This window comes from Meleagris gallopavo, chromosome 2 (assembly GCF_905368555.1).
Source record: "Meleagris gallopavo chromosome 2, MGAL_WU_HG_1.1, whole genome shotgun sequence".
Lineage (NCBI taxonomy): Eukaryota > Metazoa > Chordata > Aves > Galliformes > Phasianidae > Meleagris > Meleagris gallopavo.
Window position 1 is genome coordinate 21,590,085 of NC_139405.1, and position 25,379 is coordinate 21,615,463.

Sequence of the window (25,379 nt, forward strand, 5' to 3'; positions counted from 1 at the left end):
TGTCACAGAGAGCAGAGCTCAGCGCTGCCCTCCGCTCTCTGTGAGGAGCTGCAGCTGCCATCAGGCCTCCCCTCAGCTCCTCTGCTCTGCACTGAGCAAACACAGGGTTCTCAGCAGCTCCTCACACACCTTGCCCTCCAGACTCCTCACCATCTTCGTAGCGTTCCTTTGGACACTCCCTAATAGCTTTATGTGTGGCACCCAAACCAGAACCCAGTGCTGGAAGGTGAGGCCTCACAGCACAGAGAACAGCCCCACATCTCACCCCCTGGCAGTGCTGGGCCTCGGGCACCCTGTGGCACAGTTGGCCCTTTGGGCTGCCATGGCACAGTGCTGGCTTATATTTAACTTGCCAGAACACCCACATCCCATTCCACAGAGCTCTCTCCAGCCTCTTGCCTCCTGGTCTATATGTACAAAATGCATGTTCTAAATACTCATAGCAGTGGAGTTCCCGTGCTTTTATGCCATGCTACTTGGAAGGAATTTGCACTTCTTCTCACACTGATGATCAAAAATATTTAAAAAAAAAAAAAAAGAAAGAAAGAAAAAAAAAAAGAAGGAATTGTGCTTGGTGATTACAGGCACTATTAGCCAACTACTGCAGCCATGTTCACAATTTCTCTGCAAATCTCCCCGCACATCATAGGTGCGTGGCAGGGACTTCAACAAGCAAGTGGGCAAACTGTCGCAGACCAGGAGGTGTTTGGTCCATATGCTTCAGCTGGGAAGTGGGATGTCACTTGGCACTGTAATGTCCCAGTTTTCTTTTCTCAAGGATTAGGAAAAGTACAGAAACCAAATGCTGAGGCAAACTCTGTGGGCAGAGCCCTGTGTAAGGCCTGCTTACGTCAGGCCGAGAGCAGGGCGTTGCTGGCTGCAAGTCACAGCTCAGAGGGTGCCGAAGGCAGATGTATTGTTTAAAATCTCAATAATATTTTCTGAAGGCTTTTGAAATTATGGCACCAATGGAAAAAAAACTGCATGTGTGGATTTTGCTTTTGGACTGCTTACCTTTTTTGTTTGTTTGTTTGCTTTTCCTGCAACTGTTTGGTGAGAGTGGTGATGTTCTCTGTTTTCCCTCTCCAGCTCTGCAGTGTGTCTCAGCTTCCTGCTGTGAGACCTGAGAAGGCAGCCAGCATCACCTTAGCTGTTACATCAGGAGAGGACAGCACAGAGTACCAACCTCAGCTCCTGCTGTAAAAACAGTGTGGAAAATCAGGTACCAGAATTATGTTTTCACATCTCATTGTATGAAAAGCAGCCTCTATGAAGAGACTGTATCTTGGAAAACTCCATGTCTTTGTACTGAAGTTTTCTTGCTTAAAACCCCGACAGAATGATACTTCTCCCAATCACTTGAGGTAAAGTAAAATGTACATTATGCAATGTGGAGCTCCCCTTTCGAAACAGCAGTTTGGGGACAAAGTCATCGGTCTGGGCTAGGACAGAATTGCTTACACAAGATAAACAAGGGCGGACTGCTGCCATCCTTCCCTTCCCCTTTATCTCTAAACCTTAACCTTAAATTACAAATCAGAGGTTGACACAGTGTTGTGCATCTGCAACTACTGAAGGCTGCTAAATTTTAATAGATCTTACTTCAGTGATGATGAAGGTTTGAAAGTTTCTCTAGCCCACACAAATGCTTCCAAGCTTTTAAAGTTCAAATGCAAATGTTTTAACACATTACTAAGGATGTTTCCAAATTAAATAATTAGTTCTGTTTACATGGTGTTTCATTATCAACAAAAAAATGATTTACTAGTTCTGTATCTTTGTTTCTAATCGAAGTAGATAAGTAGAAATAGCTTCGTTTTCAAAATTTTGTCAAATTTTTGTGGGCACAATGTTTCTTTAAACATCAACTAAAACACCAGTAGTTTTTGGTTGCGATACTGGAGCCACCTCAATAATATTGGCAACAAGTCACTCATAAGTGCTTCAGCAGCATGCAGAGCTCTGAGAGGCTGCAGAGCAAGAGCACAGGGATCAGAACAATGGAACAGGCTGGAATACTATTTCCCTTGGATTTTCAAGGAATAGATTTCTGCAGCTTTCATAAAGAAAAGGTAACTGCTCCAAAGTGGCATTTTCGCTTGTACTTAGTGTCCAGCAAAACAAACTCATCAAGGTGCTGATGACTTCACTTCAGACAAAGCAGATAATGTCCCAGGAATGGTTTATCCAGATGGGGAAAGTATTGTAGAGATCAGTGAATAGCAAGATAGATGCACTTCTGGTTTTCAAGGAGAACACCTCATCCAGGCCAGCTCTGTTGGAGGCCATGCACTGGCAGCTGTGTCCATGGTGTTAAGTTTGGTTTTGAAGATTGGATGAGATTAATTACCAGCACCTTGAGCCTTCATTAAGAAAGTTTTGTTTGTTGTTTATCTTTTTTTCTTCTTTTTCTAAGTGTGATTAGTCTCAGAGTCACTCATATTTAAGAGGAAGAAAGCTTAAGATTCAGTGAAATTTCAGAGGCGCTTCATTTGATAGATCCAAGCTGCTAATTAAATCAGTTAGATAGGACGGTAATGGTTATCACAGAGCTCCTTTGGTTATGTTTTCCGTCTCCTGTCCATGTTTTCCATCTCTTGGTCTTACAAACATGAGAACTTGCCCTGGTGCAGCACCAGGAGCTCCAACAGCCATGAGAAGAGCTCCCTGTCCATAGCCCACCTGCCACTCTTGCCTCAGCTGTGCCCTTCATCCCCTGTAAGTCACTAGTCTCTCCGAGGCTGGGAAAAGTGAGCACCCACTTTTAGTAACTGTCTCATTTATTTCCATAGGAGCTTCAGGTCTCTCAGGAGGCTAACGTTTTGTTGTAAGGATGACACAGGAGCTAGGAATGAGGCTGGGCTCGTGGAAATCTGTAGAAGTAATATACTTTCTACAAAATAAAACTGTACCTCAAAGGAGAAAGACACCTAGAATTATGTTGTGTCCTTCTTTAACAGAATAATACAGTCTTCTTCTTTAGCAGGAGTCAGGCTGGGGTGCAGAAGGAGAGTCTGTACATGGTTGCTGTTTAGTTTTTTCCTTTCCCATTTTGCATGACTCCTCCATAGATGGCTGGAAACAGACCTCTGCTGATTTTTTATTATTATGAAACAGAGCAGTCCTGGAAAGAAACTGGGGTCTGGAAACACATCAGGGCAGTGGGCAACTCAATAAATACACTGTTGTTACCTGTCATTGTAGCCTTCACAAACTCACTACTTGAGCTGTTGTATACAAGGGAGGGGCTGCCAGACCTTCCCAGTGAGAGCTTTCTGCATTGTGAGATGCTTTTACTTCTTGTATCTTGAGGCTGTTCAGCTAAAGCAGGCTGGGAGTGACATCAAGATGGGCTCCTGCATGGGTCTGTGAGGGGTCTGGAAGCAGTTTGTCTCAAGGATTTTCCTTATTTCTACTCTGCAGTGTCCAGAAGAGTCAAGAAAAAAATAAACACCAAAATGATGTGGTTTTAGTTTTTATTTGGCCAAAATGTTATTCTCTCATGGGCTGTAGATTTAAGCAACTGTCTCAGATAAAAATCACAACTGAGCACAACTGAGGATTTCCACCATCTCTAAAGGCAGTAAACGTATATCAACCACAAGCAGCCAGTGGTATTTTGGTTCATTTTAAGCAGGCCTAAGTAAGGACCACAGCAACTGCACAAACACTGAGCCCCATACAGTGTCTTGCCACCTGTTTCTGTGATTTCTTTAGCCGTTGACTCATATATATATATATATATTTTCTGGAAGCTAAGGATGCTTGCCATGCTGAAAATGCTCTTGGTTTGGTTTTGAGCTTGGACAAAGTTCTTCCAAAATGCTTCCATGGTGATAAAATTTCTGACTTCTTTATTTTTTACTTCAGTGTGGCAGGGAGTGAAGTGAGAGCCCCTCGTGTGCTGGGGATATATGTGGGTTTGGTAGGTTCTTTCCTGCCTCCATCTGTTTCTTGTGTCAGGCTGGATGGGGATTGTCCAGGAAATCATAGAATCACAGAACAGTCTGAGTTGGAGCCCAGCTGTGGGCAGGGCTGCCCCCCTGCTCAGCTGCCCAGGGCCCCATCCAACCTGGCCTTGAGCACTCCAGGGATGTGGCCTCAGTACTATCTCAGTGAAAAACTTCCTTCTGACATTTTATCTAAATCTCTCATCTTTTAGTTTAAAACTGTTCCCTCTTCTCCTATCACTATATTGGAGAAAACAACAACAACAAACCCCTACAATAATAAATAAACACAGCTGGATTTGTAGCAGAAAGGTTGCATCTTCCATGGTGAAACTGGGAAGCACAGCTATGATCTGGGTAATCCAGAGCTGTGAATAAGTGGCCAGTTTGCTTTGTGTGCTTTCAGCTTCTAGTCCTTTTCCCAGCATCAACACAAGAGCAGGAAAGAGAACCTGCCTACTCCTCCAGATTTTGAAACTGTCAGTGCAAACACGTCACGAGCCTGTGGTGCTTTCACTGTTTTTATTTTTGTAAGATGCTTTCATTTTCAGAAATGTTTTGTAAAAACTTGCCTCCAAATCACTTTTGGAAAGTTTGTTTCCCATGTTATCCCTGACATTCCAAGTTCAAATTCTTCTGGTGTTTTGGGCAAAACAAAGCTTTTTGACCCCAGTTGCTTTTGCTGAAGACTTTCTGAGCTGCAAACAGGCAAGGAAATGTTACTGGCCTTGCATTCATGAGACCCCTTCCAAGAATGAGAGAATGAACCCTACAAATAGAGCTCAGTGGGAGAAATGAAATCTTGCAACTAAACTGGAGGATTATGCACATAAATTGCTCTCTAAATGATAAACACTGAACCAAATAAACATCCAAAGCTCTGGGGAGGAATTATCAGTAAGGTCAGGCTGGTAAAAAGCAATTATTTTTTTCTGCAAAATGCAAATAAAACAACATCTCGCTGAAAACACAAGTTGTCACAGCCACTGACTAGCCAGGCTAAGCAACAGCACTTTTTTTTGAAATAGGGGTGACACATTATGCATTCTTTCCTTTAAATTAGAAAAATCAAGACCTTGAGGAACGCCTACCAGCTTTCTGAAGGCTGCTGCAGAAAAGCAGGGAGATGCTGGCTCCCGTCCTTTTTTCCCCTGCATATTCTCACACTCTATCTCCTGGGCTGCACAGCATCAGCGTGAAGGTTTGTGGCACATCGAGTGGAAGCTGATCACCCAGGAATATCCATCCCACTATAAAATGCAGTTTTGCCAAATGAAACCACTGCTGCCACATGCACCTGGCTGAAGTGCCTGAGTGGCTGCTGCTGGTGGAGAAATCTATCTTTCAGCAGTCCAACAGGAGGCCATGTGCTTTGAAACAGGGTTCAGGGGTGGAAGCTGCTTTCCTCTTGGGCAGCCCTCAGCCAGGAAGGCGCCAGCTCTGAGCACCTGAGGTGTGCCCATGGGGTTTGGGCTTGGGGCCATACGTTGTGTCACTTGTGAAAAGGGGTTAAGGGGATGAGGTGATCAGGAGCTGCTGAAAACCACACACCAATGAATGTGGCCAGGCTGTCAATATCTCTTCTCAACTACTAAATATTCTTGGCTTTTAAACTATGAGGTGCTCTCCAAGAAGCAGCTCCTAGAGGCCACAAAAGTGCTTCATGTCTGGCTGCATCAGGCACCAGCCCTGCCAAAATCTGTGCTGTTGAAAGAAATAGGAGGGGTGCCTTGTTTGTTGCTCTCTGCCACCAGCTCTGTTGCTCCATCCTTCAGTAGGCAGGGCACCAGCCAAAAGCCTTGCCTGGCGTCATGGAGGTGTCCTGGGTGCTGCAGACATGGCAATATGTGAGCTGATGGATGTGGGGTACATCTGACCCTGCGAGAATAGCAGAAACACCCCACTCAAAATTATGGAACCAATGGGGGTTTGTGTTGGAACGGATCTTTCAAGGTACCATCAGGTCTGAGCCCCCAGCCATGAGCAGGGCTGCCCCCACTCCCAGTTCAGGCTGCCCAGGCCTCCATCCAACTCTGGCACCTCCAGAGATGGGGCACCACAGCTTCTCTGGGCAGCTGTGCCAAGGTCTCAACGCCCTCTGAGTAAAGAGTTTATTTCTTATATCTAATATAAAGCTACCCTTAGGGGGTAAGTGTCAAATCTCAGGCTGGACCTGATCATCCTGACACCCATTCTCATGACAAAAAATTTGAAATGCCAGAAGACATCATGCTGCTCAAGGAACAGGTGTTTAGTAAGGATTTGGGGGGAGCAGATTTTCAGTCCTGCATCACAGCTAGAAGCATGGTTTTAATGGATGGCAACGCAGTGCCTAGCAAGAGACTGAGGGATCCAGCATCCCCATGTTCATCACTGTGAGCCTAGCTCTGCACTGACAGTATCATCCTCAGGTTTTATGTGTCTCTGCCTAATGCCTTTATTTGCACTAGTTTTTAGGAGTGTCAGAGTGACCAAACTCGATGGATTGCCTGTCTGAAATATTGAGATGCAGTCACAGCTGTTTGTCTGGGTGTATTGATTCATACTTCTGCCCTAATTTTTTAATTACCAAGTTCACCTGCAAGTTGTCTCTGGGGAACTCTCTGGTATTTCCTCTTCCTGAAGTGAAAAATCCTTTGTCTGCCTCTTTCCTGCTTTCATACCGAAGGTAAAATAGGATTACATGTTTCAATAAGTAGGATGCAGAACACCATTCAGGTTAAATCTGGAATGCTCTCTGTTGGTGGGTGAGAAAACACTGGTATCTGCTTTTCTTACAAGCAGGCAATGTTCTGCTACTGTGCAAAATGTGCACTGCCGAGCAGAGATGAAGGCACAGATGGAAAGCAGCAAGGAAGTGCAGGAGAGACGTTGCCAGGACAGGGCTGTGCCACAGCTTGTCACTTCCCAAAGGCCTCACCCAGCCTATGCTTGGGCACACATGGATTGGGGTTTCCCAAAAGCTGCCCTACACCAGGCTGGCGCTGGGTGTCTGCTGCTAGATGCTGATAGTGCTGCAGAGCACAATGGAGCCCCAGCCCTATGCTTACCTCTCCCACCCCTGCAGGGCTCCAGGTGCAGCCTGCGATGGAGACAAGGGCATGTGGAAAGCAGTGGCTCCAGATGAGCTGTGAAGGAGTGAGGAGATTGCCTCAGAGGACAAACAGATATAATTATCTGCAGCAGACTCAGAGTCTGTGTTGCAACAATTTCCTCCTTAAGACCTCCTTAAGATCATACATGACAGCATGATTTATCATGAGTGAGCCATACTGCCCTGAACCTTCATTATCTTGCTTTCAGTGCACCTGTGGCATCACCTGCCCTAGAAAAACAGGTGGTGAGAGCCCAAATCTGGGCTTGAGGCAGCTTAGAGGTATGACTTGGAGAAAGGCAAAGAGGCTGCAGCCAAAGGTTTTCCCTTTCCTTCAAAGTCCAGTTGGTGAGTTTTCTGTAGAAGGTGAAAATGCATGTCATCAGAAGTAATACTTAAATATGCTTTTTAATTTATTTTAATTTAATTTATTATTATTATTATTTTAAGGAAATACTTCCTAAAAGTATTTAGCTGTATTTCCCTCTTGTCTTTCATGCCCATCATTGCTTCTTATCCTTGTGCTTCCTTGTCCTTCCTGCCTTGCGTGCTGCTGCTCTGCATGGATAGAAAGAAAGAGGCATTATCCTTTCATTCCCTCGCTTGGGGCAGAGCTCACAGTTCAGCTTTCCCTCTGCTCCTGGATGTACATACTGTCAGAAAGCATACAATGGGGTGAGTACCCATGCTCTAAGAGCAGTAATGTGGGACAGCCCCAGACTCACCAACTCTGAGTGTTTTCACTAGAAAGTTGAGGATGGAGCAGTGAATACACAACTTGGGGGTGTCTGAGGCCAGGAGAAGCCATGCCCCTTATCTTGCAGGAAAGACAAGGATGTACTGAGGTACATGCACTGGGGAGAGCAGCAGCAGTCATGGCAGGATGCATCCTACTTCTTCAGTGGGAGCTGCTCTTGGAGGCAGAAAGCGTAACGACTTAATCAGACATCGCTACGCACACATCCCTCTACAACAGTGACACGTTTCCTGGCATGCCTGCAGCCCACAGCCATCTCCTCCCAGTGCTTAGCATCACCCCGTGCCAGCTGCCCATCCTGCCAAACCACCCTTTGGCAGATCTGGGGACTCACCATCAGTGAAGAGCAGCATGCAGGGCGCCAGGACTGTTGGATGGCAAAGGCAGAGCGAGGTGCCAAGCCAACACTGGGAGGACACATGGGGACGAGAAGTGCCCACTGTTGCTTAGGGAACAGCTGTGACATGGGGATGAAAGGATCAGAGGTGTGAGAGGAAGGGACCGGAGATACCTGTTTTGTGCTGCTTCGTCATTGACTGTTCAGGCAGCCTGTCAAGTCTTCCTTTGTGCTTCAGTTTTTAAACAGCCCACACCATCTCCACGTAAACTCGCTTGCACAGGCGAGGTCTCCGTGTGCCCTCTGAGATTTGGCACAGCTGTGCAAAACTCCATGTTTGTTTGTGCTATGTGTATCCAGAGCAAACAGGTGTGTCAGAAAGAAGGGCAAGATGCCCTCATCCTGTGGAAGGGAGCTGTTGTTCAAGGAGGAGGCCCAGAAAATCTCCTGGTTTGTAGTGGGTTACTTGGGTGTCCTTCGTTCTCTTCTGCTTATTCTCAGAAGGGATGTTCCTGGCCATGGTAGTGATGGGTCAGGTTTAGCCGCACACCTCTGGCCTCATATTTCATAGAGTCACAGAATATCCTGAGTTGGAAGAGACCCATAAGGATTATGGAGTGCAACTCCTGGCTCCACACAGCACCACACAATGTTCAAACACAGTGTCTGAGAGCACTGTCCAAGTGTTCCTTGAACTCCAAAGCTCAGGGCCGAGCCCATTGCCCTGGGCAGCCAACGCCGTGCCCACCGCCCTCTGGTGCAGACCCTTTCCCTAACCCCCCGCTGCCCCTCCCCTGACACAGCTCTATGCTGTTCCCTTGGATCCTGTCACCATCACAGAGAGCAGAGCTCAGTGCTGCTCCTCTGCTCCCTCTGAGGAGCTGCAGCCACCATGAAAGGCACTTGGTGGCAAGGTGGTGACATCCCTCACTTGGGTCAGAAATGCATTCAGCCTCAGGAATCACACTGGAGATGACAAGACGGGGCTCCTCAGCCAGCTGCAGCCTGGCTTTCTCCCACAAAGTGCAGGAGTCGCTTTTCTCTACCAAATAAGGTCTCATGATGCTCAGAGAGAGGCAGTGTTGACATCCGCAGCCTGCCCAACCACCATGACAGCCTGACACTCTGCCTGGTCTCTGGTAGGAGCTTAGAGCACAGCTTCAGGACAGATGTTTTTGTCTGCTCTGTCAGCTGTTGGTTTGCAGGACTAGCTTCTACAGGTGACATCAACCTGCTAGGTGCTCCCACATGACTCATGACCACAAGCACAACATGGGGAACATGGCCAGCAGAGTGCAATTATTTACTGTAGTTGTCCAGGTCTGGTGGCTGTTGCTGGAGGCCACCTCCTCTGTAATTACAGCTCGGCAGTAGCAAGGCCAACAGTCTGCATGGTGCAGCCACTGGAGGTAGCTCTGGAGGGTGGGTACGTGCACAGTAGGAGGACGGGAAACACGAGCAGATGGATAAGGAAAAGATAGTCTGTGCTGTGGGATTGCATGCCAGAACTTAGTGTTGTTCTGAAAGGAGGACAGTGAGATACCATCGGCTACTCCTGTTATTACACTCGGGGACTCATCAAGGGCTGAAGACAAAGAGCCAGTTAATTATTTACAACATATGCATAAAGGGGAAGGCAGGGACATGAAAAGGGCTATTTCATCATTCTTTCAGTCTAGCAAAGCTAGACTCCTTTTAAGTCTCATTTTGATGCTTCCCAACAAGTTCTTCCCTCTGACATTAGTCAGCCCTGTGGCAACCTCAGATTTCTGCTCTCTTCATTTAGTGGGCACCTCCAAGCCAGGGTTTATTCTGCCCACCTGCTCCAGCTTGCCTTGTCCCTTGGGAGGGCTCAGTATGTATAATAGGCAAACGTTTTTCATGTGGTGCAGTTTTTCCCTTTGGAAGAAGTTGATCCACTAGTGTGGAAACATTTTGAAAGATAGTCTCAACTTCACTTAATTTTCCAGGTAAAGTAATAATCAAAGTGCCTGGTTTTGCTATGTCCAAGCCTTTTTCTCAGGCCTGATGTTGCAGGGTACTGCACTAAGCCTGCATCTGACTCCATGCAATGTACCTCTGCCTTTGGCAATGGTGAGAGCAGATTGGAGCTGGATTGACTTCTAGTCAACATCCCGCATCTCAGAGGTCTTCAGCCATAGCCTTATCCTGGGGAGCCATTAGTTGGTCCTCATTCACACTTTCCATCATGTGAGGGTGTCCACAATCCAGTGAAAAGCACACCTGTTCACTTTCCTCTACTCTTGCTTTGCATCTGAGAGTTTTCCAGCACAACAAAAGCACCTCCTTCCTCTGAAGGAGCAGAGTGTCTGGTTGCAGAGTCCATCAGCACATTTTTGTGCCCTTGACTCTACATCAGGATCACTTTCATTGCAGCACAACAGGAAGTTTGTAATGGGCATATTGTTGTTTGGATTCAGAGAGAGGGCTTTGTGCTGTTTTTGAGGGAAGTGTTTTTGGTAGAGATTATCTTCAGGAATCATTAAGGCAGGCACATGGGAGAAAACTGAATGTGTCCCCTCAAAGCTGCCAGAAGCACTGGGGCCAAATCCAGCACCTGTGAATGTACTAGGACAGCCCCAGTCCTTGTTCCTACACAGTCAACTCTGCCTTAGCACTGGGCAGGACACCAGCATGTCACCATTGGCTTTCTCCTTGTGGAGGCTGTTGCTATCTTTTTTTTTTTTAAGTAATTCAGTCTATGGCCTCATGGACAGATAAAGTGTGCAGCATGCTGTGAGATGCAGAGAAGTTTGGATGACAAACCACGCTATTAGGGCAGCTACAATCATTGACCACTGCTGGCTGGCAGCAAGGAGCCACCTCATTTGCACCTGCCTGAAAATGCCAGGGAAACAGCTAGAGGGAAAAAGGAGAATTTTCAGTATCACGGAGATAGCATGTGAGGTCTTCCCTCCCAGGTCAGCCTATTGAGAGCCAAACCTTGATGCTGGAGGACAGTTTTTGCTCTTGTTCCTACTGTGCATGTCATGTATGTCAGTCAGGAGACTGGGCAAAGCAGTAGCAGGTACAAAATCTTCCTCATTCTAGGTGGCATTCCTGGTAATATATCACCACATTTCCCTGAAGCCAGAGGAGATGGCTGAAGCCTCCTGCACACCTGACTTAATTCAATAAAACTGAAACAGGAGCCTTATGTTTAAAGGATATAAAAGCCAAAAAGATGTCACTTGCTATTTCAGGAAGTCATGGGTTGAATAGCTGAACTTCTATGAACTTTTTTTTCAGCGAAGGAGTTTGGCAGGAAAATGTACTATTTAAAATTTGGTGACTTACCAGCAGTTTGCTTCAAAAGGATCTATCCTGCCCTTAAATGCGATGCTTGGATCCAGGACTTCTATTTTGTTTAGGTGAACAAGTGTTGTGAAATGCCTTTGTGAATCAAATCTAATCAAGGCTGTGCTCTGCAGCTGGAGCCTGGAAGCCTGCCTGGGAGCACAGCAGGGGAGGATGGCATGAGAGGCAGGGAGCAATGGCAGCCTGCTGGGGCAGAGGTGGAGCATTGAACTGGCCCTAGCAGATGAGGAGATCTGTGCTCTTTTCTTCTCCAGAGCACCTGAACTCCAGGACACACTGGGTGTGTGAGCTGACTCTAGTGAGCCCGAGGCAGTTTCAATTGATGCAACTGCTCTTTGCTCAGCAGCTGAGAGGCCCAGCTTCCTCTGATCTCAGCTGTGTGCAGAAAGCAGCCTCTCCTGTAGCTGTCTCTGGCTTCAGGTGGGCACTTGCATGATGCCATCTGTGGGCACATTCGGTGCTTTTCCCAAGCAAGGATTTAGAATGAGCATATATGGTCCCTGCAGAAGAAGAAATGCTTAGTATTCACATGTCAAAGTGAGCAGGAGGAGGGAACATACCTTTTTTTGCTCTGGATATGTGATGATGACCCACCTCTATCATGGGGTGACCATACTAAGGATGTGCTGATGTGCCTGGTCTGTACTGATCTGCGCAGCTGGCATGACCAGCTCAGAAAGGCAGAGAGGAGGCTTCTCGTCCTCCCATCTCCTGGTGGGAAGCTGTGGCACTGGAAGCACCGCACCGTAGCACCAGAACTTAGCACACTTTTATTAACTGTAAAGAGAGGAGAGAGGCATCTGATGACAGAGCATGGCAAGTCTCGGTGCCGACGGCCCTACTTCTGCCTGCTGGCAGCCCGGCCGCGCTTTGCTGGGCTCGAATGCCGGGCAGGACGCGGTGCGGTGCGGTGCGGATGCTCGCCGCGCGGTGTCACTGCCGGTCAAGGCAGCGCAAGGTCGGCCCCGCGGGCTCTGGCACCGCCAGAAGGGAGCCCCAGAGAAGGCGAAGCTGTTCCGTGCTCCTGCGTGTGCCAGGTTCTTTTCTACGGGCGCGGAAAGGCTGGTTTTCGCAGCATTTTGTCCTGTGTTTCGCTCTCCGTCAGCAAGAGCCTGTAACTACACTGGGAGGAGCTGCTGACTCCCCCGAGGGCAGACAGGCTTTGCAGAGAGATCTTGACAAATCAGAGGGCTGGGCAATCGCCAACTACATAAAGGTCAACAAAGAGCAGTGCTGGCTTCTGCATCTGGGAGGGGCCCAGAGCAGCCCACAGGCAGAGATCTGAAGGTTCTGGTTGACAGCAAGTTGAACATGAAACAGCAATGTGCCCTGGCAGCCCGACCGGCCAACTGTGCCCTGGGATGCCCCAGGCCCAGCACTGCCACTGTGCTAAGGTAGGGATTGTCCCACTCTGCTATGAGCTGTGCAGCCTCACATCCAGCACTGGGTGCAGGTTTGGGTGATAAGGACATAAAGCTATTAAAGAGCATCCAAAGGAGGGCTATGAAGATGGTGAAGAGCCTGGAGGACAGGTATGTGAGGAGTGGCAGAGGTCCCTGGGTTTGTTCAGCCCAGACCAGAGGAGGCTGAGGGGAAGCCTCACAATGGCTACAACCTCATGGTGGGAAAGTTCAACCTCTACTGCCAGACCACCAACATCCTCCTCCGACACTGTGGGCCAATACGTAACATAGGAGGCATTACTTTTGGAGCAGCCCTTGTAACATGAGCTGTCAGGCAAGAGTTTCATACAGCAGAGCATGCACAAAAGGCTTATGTACAACTCACTCACCCAGAGCAGCATTGAAAGGAAAAGTCCAGAACTTCCTGAGCATGCCCCTGAGTCTGCTACCGCCCTGCCTTGTGTTGTCACCACAACCATGATTGACACCACAGGAGAACATATCCTTCTGCTGTCACCTTTGGCTGGGCTATAGCATCTCCGGCACCATTGTGAGGCAGCAGAAAGCCTCTAGCAACCAGCAGTTCAGAAGGTGAAAGCTGGGTGTCCTGGACAAAAAATGTCTTTCCTTCCTCAAGCTTTGCTCCATCCACTGGTGCTCTTCTTCACAGGGGTGCTGCGCAGTCACAGGACCAGCCCTCAGGTGGGCCTCTGTCAAGTGATGTGATCCACAGCACTGCGGGTTAAGACAGAGAGCTGTTGGAGAGGGTCCAGAGGAGAGCCGCAAAGATGATCAGGGGACTGGAGCACCTCCCCCATAAGGACAGGCTGAGGGAGCTGGGCTTGTTCAGCCTGGAGAAAAGAAGACTGAAGGGTGACCTCATTGCAGCCTTTCGGTACCTAAAGGGAGCCTACAAACAGGAGGGGAACCAACTCTTTGAAAAGGTAGATAACAGCAGGACAAGGGGAAATGGTTTTAAGTTGAGGGAGGGGAGATTTAGATTGGATGTCAGGGGGAAGTTCTTCACAGAGAGAGTGGTGAGGTGCTGGAACAGGCTGCCCAGAGAGGCTGTGGATGCCCCGTCCCTGGAGGTGTTCAAGGCCAGATTGGATGGGGCCCTGAGCAACCTGGTCTAGTATTGAATGTGGAGGTTGGTGGCCCTGCATGTGGCAGGGGGGTTGAAGATTCATGATCCTTGAGGTCCCTTCCAACCCTGGCCACTCTGTGATTCTGTGGGTTGCTCTCGCTGTTTCTGTGAAAGATCTCGTAACATGTTGTTACCGCCTGTGCCACTGCTGGAATTACAGAATTCTGTCACAGCCTTGCCTTTTGGTTTAAAAATACATTTCATCACTCATCTTTCTAGAAAGAAGCCTCCCAACATAACTGGAACGCACCCAAAAAGCTGAAAATCCAAAAAGAAAATATCCCACATTTAATTTTATTTTAAATCTGACAACTCTGAAAGCTCATTTTATGTGCAGGGGAGGGGAATGGATGGATTTGGGAGGCACAGAATTGGGTGCTGGTGCAGAGTCCCACTGAAAAGTGGTTTGGGGGAGTTGAGCGTGCCTGCCCCCAGAGCACAGCTGACCTGTGTTGGGGCCAGCAACTGGCCCTGAGTTTGAATGGCTTCTGACACAGATGACAACCTCACCAGCAGGGTTTCTGTAGCAGGAAGTTGGTGGTGCAGCACCTGGGCAAAACACAAGCCACTCAGTCATTTTAACTGCATTCATGTGTATGTTCCTGCTTGCCTGAAGAGAGAGAAACAAATTCCTACACTGCCACAGGTAAATTAAATGATGCTGTGTACAACAAATATTGTATAACAAGCTTATTAAAGCTAGAGAAAACTTGGGCTGCAATGAACAGAGATGTGGGTAGAGATGTGGATTGATGTGTATGCCTCGGCTGATATTTTTGTGTACAAAGATATTTTAAACCAGCTTTGTAGTTGGCAGATTTGCCTTGTGTTGTACAAAGAAGTCAGTCTGGATGCAAGGAAACACTTTTCCCTGTAAAGATAGGTGAGCAAGTCACCCAAACGTGCTGTGCAGCCTCCATTCTCAGGAGCACCCAGGACCCAGCTGCACAGTGCCCAGAGCAGCCTGGCCCCACCGGGCTGACAGCACGGACCCTTCCCACCCAGTCTGTCCCCTGGTTTCATCTCTGCTCTTGAGAGGACTAGGCTTTGCCCTGCGGCCACAGCTCAACCCCACATGCCCCACAGACACCCAGTCACTCATTCCCTTCCACTCTGAGCATCTGGGACGCTGTGGGGGTGATGTTATCCCATTCCCTTACTTAGGAGACATCATTAGCAGTAAGTAATTTATGTAATGCTGCTGCCAGCACCAGACGAGGCGCAGTGAGGTTAAGCAGCCCAGGGGGGTGAGGACATGCTGTGCCAGGAGGAGATTGCTGCATGAGGCAGCAGGCAGGATGGCCGGGGATCAGCGTGGGGGGACTCCCTGCTCACTGCCAGCTGCCTGTCTGGGCACACAGGGCAATGGAAGTGGGGCTTCCATCCAGAAGTGCTATGGAGCACAGCTGTGAGCTTCCACCAGACCCCAGAGCAGCTGAGGCAAACACCAGTCTGTGTTAAGGAGAGAGAGCATACCCGTGGAAGAGAAAACTGATGAGAAAGCAGAACTGAAGAGAAAGCAGAACTGATTAACCACATAAACATGGTTGGTTTTTGGAACTTTGCATTGCTGTGAAGGGAGGTGCCAGCTCCCTAGCAGGGGAATTACAGAAGTCAAGCTCATGCCATGAGTGCATGTGTTTCTGCTGAGAGATCCTGAAGGTGTATAACACAGGGATAAATGGAAAGGACCATGACTGCAGTGCACAGCTATCTGGAGCTTTCCCAGCAGAGAAGGGGTTTCAGGGATTTTGGAGGCTTGTCTTCCACACCTCTGTGGTGGCTGGAGGGGAGAGGAGGGGCTTTCCAGCCTGCATCTGCACAGTGGTGTGCTGGGGGTTCCTGTTCAAGTGGGAATCACAGAGAGGTATGGGCTGTGAATGTAACCTTGTATACAGGGCTATAACAATAACAGCTCTATGACTTGCACAGGTGCCACCTTCTTGCACTCTCCTGCCCATGCAGGGGATCCATCTGGCCAGGGAGAGCTGTCCTTTCCTCACCTTGGTTTCTGCACTATAGTGTACACCGGTGTGCTCAGCCTGGCTTGAGGGAGGCTGAACTTGCACGGAATTTAAAAGCCAAAAGCTTGGTACCACAGGAATCTCACTAAGTGTGCTTTTGTTGTGCTATATGTTGTTTTTAAGCAGAGCTATTCTTAGAACCACACTCACTGACAATTAGAAGGTTATGGAATCTATTGAAAGAGATGAATTTTGCTTCTTAACTGTAGTGACAGATTTAAAAAAAAAAAAATTCCCTCTTTGTTCTACCTTCTTACCTGAAGAAAAAGCCTGGTTAAATCAGTTAACTATCAGCCTACACTTCAGAATAATGTTGCTAAAAATGAAGCGTAAAATTAGCCTGTCATTTTGCTGTCACTCACATGGGATGCGAGCTCCCCTTCTGCAAAGCTTTTACTTTCCAGTAACGTAACTTTGTGGTGGGTGGGTGCAAGGACCTGCAGCAGTGGCCACCGCTGGCAGTGCAGCCATGTGTGCAGCCAGTGGGTAGAGATCACCTCAGTTTAGGGCTGTTCTCTTTTTGTCACCTCTGATTGCTCACTTCTGGGCCCCTCCAGGCTGCTCTCTGGCAGAGACGTCAGTGTGCCAGCAGCCCACCCCTGCTTTCAGGCACCAGCCCACACCGATCCCAAACTCCCTCTCTGCTTTGAAAGCTCCTTAGCTCCTTTCTTTCCAGAGACAGCAGCGGCTGCAGGTAAAAGACACTGATGCCCAAAATACCCCCACTCCTTGAAAATATTCATATGTTTTCTAGTTCATAGCTCTTTCTCACTGAGCCTTAAAACTCCTGCTGGAGTCAGAGGAAGGAAACAAGGCAATGGGGCTGGGCTGGGAGCTGCCAGCCTGGGACACCCCACCCAGCCCCACAGCAGCCTGTGGGTGGGCAGTGACACCCCCCGCACATCAAACAGCCTGTGTTTGCAGTCACACTCCAGTGACAAGCAGTTTCTTGGCTCAGGGAAAGCAGCATTACCAATGCCACAAAGAGCTCCGCATGGCTTTGCTACGGTGAGTGGTGCTGACGTTTTCCTAAAGTAGGTGAAACAGTTTTGACACACCGTCAGAAATAAATAGAGGGATTTTTTTGTTTGTTTGTTTGTTTTGTTTGTTTTTTGTTTTTGGCAGCTTGACCTTGTAGGAGGTGGAATTCATAGTCCTGTGGCTTGCAAGTTGCTGTGCCCCACTGTGTCCTAGTGCGCCAGTGCTGGGGTACTGTGAGCACACAGTGACCTGGGCAAGGCAGGGGTGGATCCCTAATCTAAAACCTGCTGTTAAAAAAGGAGGAGCAATATTATTGAATTTGAAAGGCATTGGTCCATCTTCTTGTTGAGTTCTTTATACAATGTAGTCAGTAGCTTCTTTCTTCTAAGTTTCCTATTTGCACACTTATTAAATCCAGCTGTCTGTGGCCCTTATATTCTGTCCTCTTCAAGACAGCTGCTAAATATATGTTTAAAGCCCCAGGTGTGTGCCTGCAGCTTTCTGCACAGCAGGGCAGGCAGGAGCGAGATCTGGTAATAGAGAACAATGAGGGTTCACAGCTTCCTGCTATTTCTGTTGCTCTCAGATGCTCCTAAAGCCAGGTGCTTCACAGCCATACAGTGATATCTGCAGTGATTACACTCTGTCTTTGCTGTTTCTGTTTCTTTTTTTCTTTTTTTTGCTGATATGAAATACTAACTCCCTGCCTCTGTGCCTTACTGCCATTCAGTTCCTGCAGCACAACTCCTGACTCCCATAGTGCCTCAAGCACAGTTTATCCAGTGACATGAGGTCTTATTCCCCAGCCTGAAGCCAAAGTGGAGTTTTGATGTGTGTGATGAGCACAGGCTGACCATCCCTCCCTTTGCGTGTTGCTGGCTGACCTCTACCAAAATATTAACCTAGCAGTCACGCCACGTTCAGCTGTGGAAGGAGTGATGGTGCCCTCAGCCCAGCAGAAGGCCACAGCATTATATCCGTAATTCATTATGTGCCAGCTTAGGGAAGTGTCTGGATCCTTGGCTGCCATAAATTGTTAGGATTGTGCTAACCTTGGCAGACCTACCTGCCCTTGCAGTGCATAATCGCCCTTTAGGAGCCTGTGCCATTAGACAGATGGTCTTAATCCCTCTCTTCCTGGGTGGTTGTGCACATCGTGACTGAGACTTACCAGACCTCAAGGACTAAGTGTCACTGGAAATCGAATGACCACTGCCTGTGCAGCTGTCCCTCTGGCCAAGTTGGAGCAGGTGGCAGGCGGGAGGCTCTCCATATGCTACCTGCTCTGCCACTGGGAAGAAGGCAGGTCTTCAGGACACACCTCTGTAAAGAATGAATAAGCTACCCATGGATCTAAATAATAGCTTCAGTAGTCAGGAAACACCACGAGGAGTAAATACACAGGTAAATCTGCCCCAGACATCTGGATCAAGATGCTGAGAACTCCTGTAAGGCATGAACAGTGTTTCTGCTGAAAGCAGCATTTCTCACTGGTGTTATGCTGTCATTACAGGTGATATCATAACACATTTGTATTTTTGTTTGTCAGACTCTGGTATGCGCAAGAGGAAAAAAACAAACAAGCAGAAGTTCTGTTGTACAAGCTCAGCAAACACTTCAGCTTACACAACTCAGTGTTTCTTCCTTTTTTGTTCCCTCATTCTACTGCCTCAGCAGTTTTTGAAAACTGGCCCTGCTACTTTCTAAAGTGCCATGCTGTCCATGGGTATTGCCCAGCTGGCAGGAAGGAAGCTGCTTATTGTGCCAGTGTTCCCTCCACCATCACCTGTTTCCATGTCTCTTTCCATGTCTGTGATGCCCACGTCACTTCCTCTACATTCACCTGCCTGCTTTCTTATGATGGCACACAAACCACATCCACTCAGTGCCTAGGAGTGGATGTGCCCCAGAGTCAATGTGATATTTTTGGCCACCCTTTGGGGCACTTTTCAAATCCATAGCAAAACCTTTCAGTAGAGTTAATGAATTATTCTGCAGTTTCTGGAATGCTCAGACGTTGCAGAGCTAATCCTCCCCTAGCTACATCAATGAAAACACAACAGCATTTCTCCTTTTCAGCTTCTTTGCATTTGATGTACTGGTACAGGACCAGGTTCAGTCTGGCAGAGCTGAATTTCATGAATCACGGCAAGCCACTCTTTGCAGAGATGATAATAGATCTAATCTTCTATCATTATCCCCCAAAGCATCAGGAATGTGCTGCTGCGTAAATATTTGCAGTAAAATGAGGCAAGTTGAAATTTCCAGTTAGGCCTCTGTCTCCCGTGCCTGAGCTGGGTTAAAATCTGAACTTCCACTCTTAAAGCCTGGGTGTACAACAGACACAGATGATTTGCTCCAAGCAGGGCTGGCATGAAAGTAAAGATATGGGGAAGACATCCCAAACCAGAGTTTGCTATGATATACTCAAAGGTTTGATCCTATGGTGGTGTGAAGAGAGTGGACTCAATACACCCGTGGAGATGATTCACTTTAAGCTGAATATTGTATCTTTCAGGATAAAAGTTGCAGTCATAGGAAACGTACCTCACTGGAAGGTAAAACAAATGAGTGAGATACTAAGGCACCAGATCTACTAGAGTGACTCAGTCTCTCACATGTACACATGCTGTATTTCATTCAGTAATAATTACAGATGCACTGTTTATTTTAGCCCAGCTGTTCCTAGATCACTAGATCAGCAACAAAACATGAAGAAGACCATTTCTCCACCTGTTTATGTGAAGGGTAATGTGGCCCTTCGTGAAGTGGGGCAGCTTCACAGCTATAGAGAGCCCATTGAATTCTTGAGGTGGAGAGTCCATGTCAGCACCACAATCCAGCCCCAAAATTTCTTCACACCATGGTTTCTATAAGGATGTTTGGGCTGAACTCTGAGCAGGAACTGTGGCCATCTGTCCTAACTCAGTTCAGAGCCCAACATTCCTGTGGTCTGACCCAGAAGAATGGAAGGTCTTTCATGAGTCTCAATCTGTGAAAGGCCATGATGGAAGAAGGCAGAGCAACCCCTTGATTGCACTGTTCTATAAAGACATCGAAGACATTGGGGTTGGTATTTCTATACAAGGCACAAAGACTGCTGCTTTGTGACAGTTCATAAGCATTGCAAAGTTTCATTTCTCCAGTTCAGGGACCTGGTGGGAGGTTGGGTACAAGGATAAGTGCTTACATCCCCAGCCAAAGGAGGAAGTCCAATCTCACAAGCTGTACAGTGAGCATGTTGAGGGGCAGTGAGGAAGATGGACCACTTTTCAAGGATGTAGATTGCCAGCTGCTGGGCTCCAAAATCTGAGGAATCAGTCTGCTCCTGCCAAAGTACAGCCCATTTCTTAGAGTTCATGTCAGCTCTTTGGACACTACCATCAAGATGATTTGTGATCTAACAGCAGCATGATGAAAAGCTAAGATGGCAGTTGGATCTTCTGCAATTTGTGTTAGCAATAAGCAGCCGAAAGAGGAACAGCTCATTTCTTTTACATTTTGCTTTTTGTCAGTAATTTTCTGGATATTCCTCTAGCTGTGCAACCTGCTGCTAAAGCAGTGGTCCTCTGAGGCAGCAGCATCTAGCCATTCCTCTTCAAGACTGTAGCTTGGTCATTGAGGTTTCTGTTTCATCTTTTGCTAGCACTTGAGGTCTGCATTAAAAAAAAAAAAAAAAAAAAAAAAAAAAGCCAGCATTGACTATTATAGTATATATTATTTAGGAGAATTGGGAAAAAGAAGAGTCTTAGAGAAACAAGAGTATTCTTGCAGAGTCTGCTCTGAAATGAAAGTCTCTTCTTGGTAGGCAAGCAGTGAGCAGACAACCATGCCACAGTAATATCATAAAGGAAAGGAGGAATATCATTTTAAAACCTTTCCTTCCCTCAGGGCTTTGCTCAGTAGGATCGGGCCCAGGATGATGAGTTCCTGCTTTTATCATGGATCCCAGCCTGGAGCATGGCTCAGTCCCCACACTCTGCTGATGGCCTATTGCTGCAGACTACAAACAAGGTGTGTCCTTCGTGGAAACAGCAGATGCAAAGCTTGGCCCCTTAGATACTGCACTGGGATGTACCTACTGCTGCATTTCAAACCTCTTTTTTCTCTGTAAGACTGGAGAGGCTGAGTACAGTGGGATAGAGACTGTCTTTTTTTTTTTTTTTTTTTTTTTTTGCTAACTTGCACAAGGGAATGGCTTGTCTTTTCTTGATATAAGGGGGTGGACAGCTTTAGCATATGAAAAGAACGTCTTGCTTCTGCATTTTCTCTCCAGACTGCCTCTGCTCTTTCTCTCAGAGTGACTTATCACTCAGTCCTCAGGTTTTCAGCACCTCCAGCCCCCTTATCTCAACAAATGAACCCACCCATGAAACGTATTTTTCACAGTGGGGTCAAAGATATTGAGATCCTTCAAGTTCTGGATTTCCTTGTAGGTAAGGTGCACAGTGAGCTCAGCACCTTGTGAAGTCAAAGCCCACATTGAATGATTTTTTTTCCTGAGACCACATTTTCTAGTACAGTAGCTGTGATTTGCTTGGTCTGTATATGGGGAGGAAATCTTCACTGAGGTCAGCATTGTTTCCCATTTTTTCCTTCAAGTTCCTACAAATAATCCAGGATCTAATACACCTCTGAATATTCAAACAAGCTTCATCTTCAGAGAAAATATATTGTGTGCCTTGGAGGCATAGTGTATATATGTCCAAGTAACTGATCTGGGAGTTGGGGTTGGCCCTCACTGCCTTCATCTCACAAAAAAGCAATGCTCTGGAGACACGTTTATCTGCTTTTCTTGCAACTCTGAGCACTAATGCTGTTCCTCAAACTAAGAATAGATTGTCTTCATCTTGATGGCTGTCAAAAACAGTGTAGACCAGAACAGCAAATCTTAGTGCGGGCCAAATCCTTCTGTTGGTTACATGGACTTCTTTGCAACTACATGAAAGTTAATGGTGCATCAGGGACACTGATATAGAGGTAGTACCATAACAAAGAAGGGCTGGTTGAAAAGACACTTAGAGCTCTCTATGGTTCCCCTATCTCAGTGTAATTCCAATACAGTCTCAGAGGGAGAGCCTGGCTCTGCTGGATATTTTTATTAGTGTCCATTGGGACTGAATATATTTATATCATTTTGCAATTACTTTCTTGTCAGGAAGGATTGAGAGCACTTGAAATGAAGGCCTGAAGAAGAAATGCTTTGAACTAATGGGGGAAACAGCCCAGAATGAAATTCAATAGTGATGAAAGCAAAATGATGTATTCGGGAACGTACAACAATATATGTGGTGGAAGTATTGCAAAATAAGACTCCGGGGTCACAGCAGGTCATAAGATAAATACAAATAAATTGAATGATACTGTGGCAGGTGTTCTCCCTGTTGACTTGGTTTAAGATGGAGACAAAACATGTTAATTTATGTGAAGCAGAACTTATGCTACATCTAAGGAAACATGCTGTTGTTGTGGAACTTGTGAAGCACAGCTAGTAGCCAGAAGAGGCTGCAGGACCCTTGACAGTGGTGATTTAAGAACAGATTAGATGAATGGCTTTCATGCTTCATATTGCCCAGCCATGGTGATGGGTGAGGTGGCCTTTCTGGTCACTTCTTCACTGGTACCTCCTGGCTGGCCTGGAACTGTTCCTGCCTTCGTTTGGATGCAACCTTATCCTTAAATCCTTGTTTGACGGAATATATTTTCACTGCAGAAATAATTTCCTGGTGTCCATAGGCAGTGAGAATAAGGCCTGGAGGGAGAAGTTTTTTGCTTTGCACAAATTGTGCGATCATTATATAAAGCTGCTGAACATCTCCATGTGGAAGAACAGGTCATAAGAGATCATCTCAGCAACCACATGCTTGTAAAGTCCTGTGTGGACTCTGCAAAAAGGAAAGAGAAAGTGGCATTCTTGTGAACATATGTTAAGAAAAGAAAAAGTAGCACTGACCTGGCCTTGAGGAAATAATGTAAGAGGATTGGACTTTGCAGCACTCATGTACACTTTGAGTAGATCCTTCTCTGCTAAAACCGATATCATTTCAGAAAGTTGCCAAGCAACACAGGGGCCATATATTGTAAAGTCTACATAATGCACGTACTTGCTTCTAAAAAATGAAAAAGGGATTTGAAGGCCAAATCAGGAACAAAACCTTGCTTTTCTGAGCCTCTGTTGTGTCTGTGATGCAGAGCCCTCTCAAGTCCACCCTATTCCTCTTTTGCTTCATTTTCCGTATTGTGTACAAAGAAAAATGTGATGTGGTCAAAGGGACAATGAAAAAGCATAGAAGGAGGCAAAACTGTAACGACACTGCAGTAAATAGGGAAATATCAGTAAAGTTAGACATTAGTGTGTGTTTGAGCATTTCCAAATAGATCTTGATAAATCCAGCCCAGCTTTGCACTGGTTTCATATCTCCTTTTGCCAAAAGGGTAGTTGCTGTAAAGCTCACAAGAGGGGAAAAGGAGGGGAAAGAGAAATCACAGAATCAGAGACATTAAGTTTGGAAAGACCACTAAGATCATCTAGCCCAACCATCAACCCATCACCTCCACTGCCACTAAACCATGTCCCTCAGTGCCACATTTGCCCTTTTCTTGAACACTTCCAGATATGGTGACTCCACTACCACCACAGGTAGCCTGTTCCAATGGATTTAATGGTATACTTTTGGTCATTTTTCACTATTTTAGGTTGTACTCATTACTCTGAGGGAGCCTGTGAACAAAAGGCTTTAAAGCTGCTGCTGTGGAAGTGCTGAGGATGTGCAGACACTGTGTGTGTGGAGGGGTGGGAGGCAGAGATCTGTGCTTAGTCCCAGTCATGCTTCCCCTTCATTTCTTCTGTGCAGACTGAGCCTGAATATCCCTTTCCTCTCCATTCAGCAGCGCACTCACTGTTTCTTTGTGTTAATGTAAAGGGCAAGCAACAATTGAAATACTTCCTTCTTTTTTGAAAATATAAATGTTTTAAACTTCTTTTTCCATAAGCAGATTGGGAAAAGTTGTTAGCCTCTGAAATGTGGTTAATCTTTGAACAAATAGACTTTAAGCAGCGCGCTGTTGTCTAGCAACTATACTATAAACAGCCCTCCATTTGTCTCCTGTGGGTAATCACTGATTTCTCGGGATTAAAGCTTAAGTAACACTCCAATCTAGGTGCGTGCATCAGACCACGGCGTATTACAGCAGATTATTCCTCCTGGCATACAGCTTGCTTAACCATTTAGGATCACAACAGACAACTGATAGCTGCAACGATATGAAAATGGGCACTAGCTTGTCAAATAATTAATATTTTGAGTCAGGACGTAGAACAGATATTGGCAGGCTCTAAAGCATTTCTGTCACACAGAAGGGTGGGATGGCAGATAAGCATCAAACTAGAAGATCTCATCTAGGCTGAGCCTGATTTATTCCAAATTTATCTTACTAGCTGCTGCCCACCAGCTTCAGTGCATGCTCTTGCATTTGCTCCTTCACAACACAGGTATGAAGTTTTGCCTTCCACTGGTGCACAGAACCATGCTGCAATCATATACTGCAACTCACAGAGGCTCCAGACTGAGCTGAATGCCTACGTGTTGTGAATTTAATAGATGCATGTGCTTCCATAGATCACTGTCTACTTAAGAGACCAAAACCATGTGTTGTTGCTAAATCGCTGCGTTTAACACCTTCCCTAGTGAAGCTTCCCTGCTGCCTGTACAGTCATTTGTTGCTGGTAGCATAACGCTGGGTAATGGATGGATGGGTGGCCTGAAGCTGGCCGCAAGGAAAGAGCAATTGTTCAGCTGCATTTAAATGGGAGGGAAAAAAAAAAAAAAAAGAGAGAGAGAAATAAAGAAATCACAGGCTCTAGATTTAGAATAAATCTCAGCATCTGTGAGATTAGAGTTTCAAATGTTGACCTCCCACGCAGAAAGAAATACAGGTCTGTGGGTGGCTAATGCTACATTTCCTTTATAAAACAGAGGTTTGACTGAAGGAATTATGATCGGGACATTTATCTTAAGATTTAGCCTCAAGAATTCCCATTTTGAAAATATCAAGTTTGACATGATCTGAAAAAACAAATTTTCACTGGTGTTTACCATTCCTACCCTGCCCTGACGAGGCTTGCTGGGAGCCACTGAGATTTCCCTTTGTCCCGGCAATTCTCAAGCTTCCCAGGGTTTAAATATGTAGTCAGGAGGAAGCAGATACGACACATTTGGTTTATCTGTCAAAAACCTGGTGTGCGGCAGTGGGTAAATCGTTGTGACCATGCCCTGCTTTTCCCAGCCCAGCTGAGCTGGAGCAGCTCCTGCAGCTTCTGCAGCAGCAAACCCCTCTGTCTCCAGAT

General features: G+C 46.6%; 1 protein-coding gene across 6 annotated transcripts in view; it reads left to right on the forward strand.

Moving 5' to 3' along the window:
* The first annotated feature begins 1,093 nt into the window (after positions 1-1,093).
* The window catches only part of RD3 (RD3 regulator of GUCY2D), a 48,822-nt gene continuing 24,536 nt past the window's right edge, over positions 1,094-25,379 (forward strand). For 4 of the 6 annotated variants that reach the window (XR_002111756.3, XM_019612685.3, XM_003203866.5 and 1 more), the window contains exons 1-2: positions 16,917-17,059; positions 20,924-21,046. Coding sequence is in view for 4 of the 6 variants with exons in the window: in XM_019612685.3 (XP_019468230.2) it covers positions 17,046-17,059; positions 20,924-21,046 (137 nt within the window). In the remaining 2 variants the exon portion in view is untranslated. Of the gene's footprint in view, positions 1,223-16,916; positions 17,060-20,923; positions 21,047-25,379 lie in introns of those variants that run through there. The other 2 variants (XM_010706727.4, XM_085219304.1) reach the window with 2 other exon arrangements.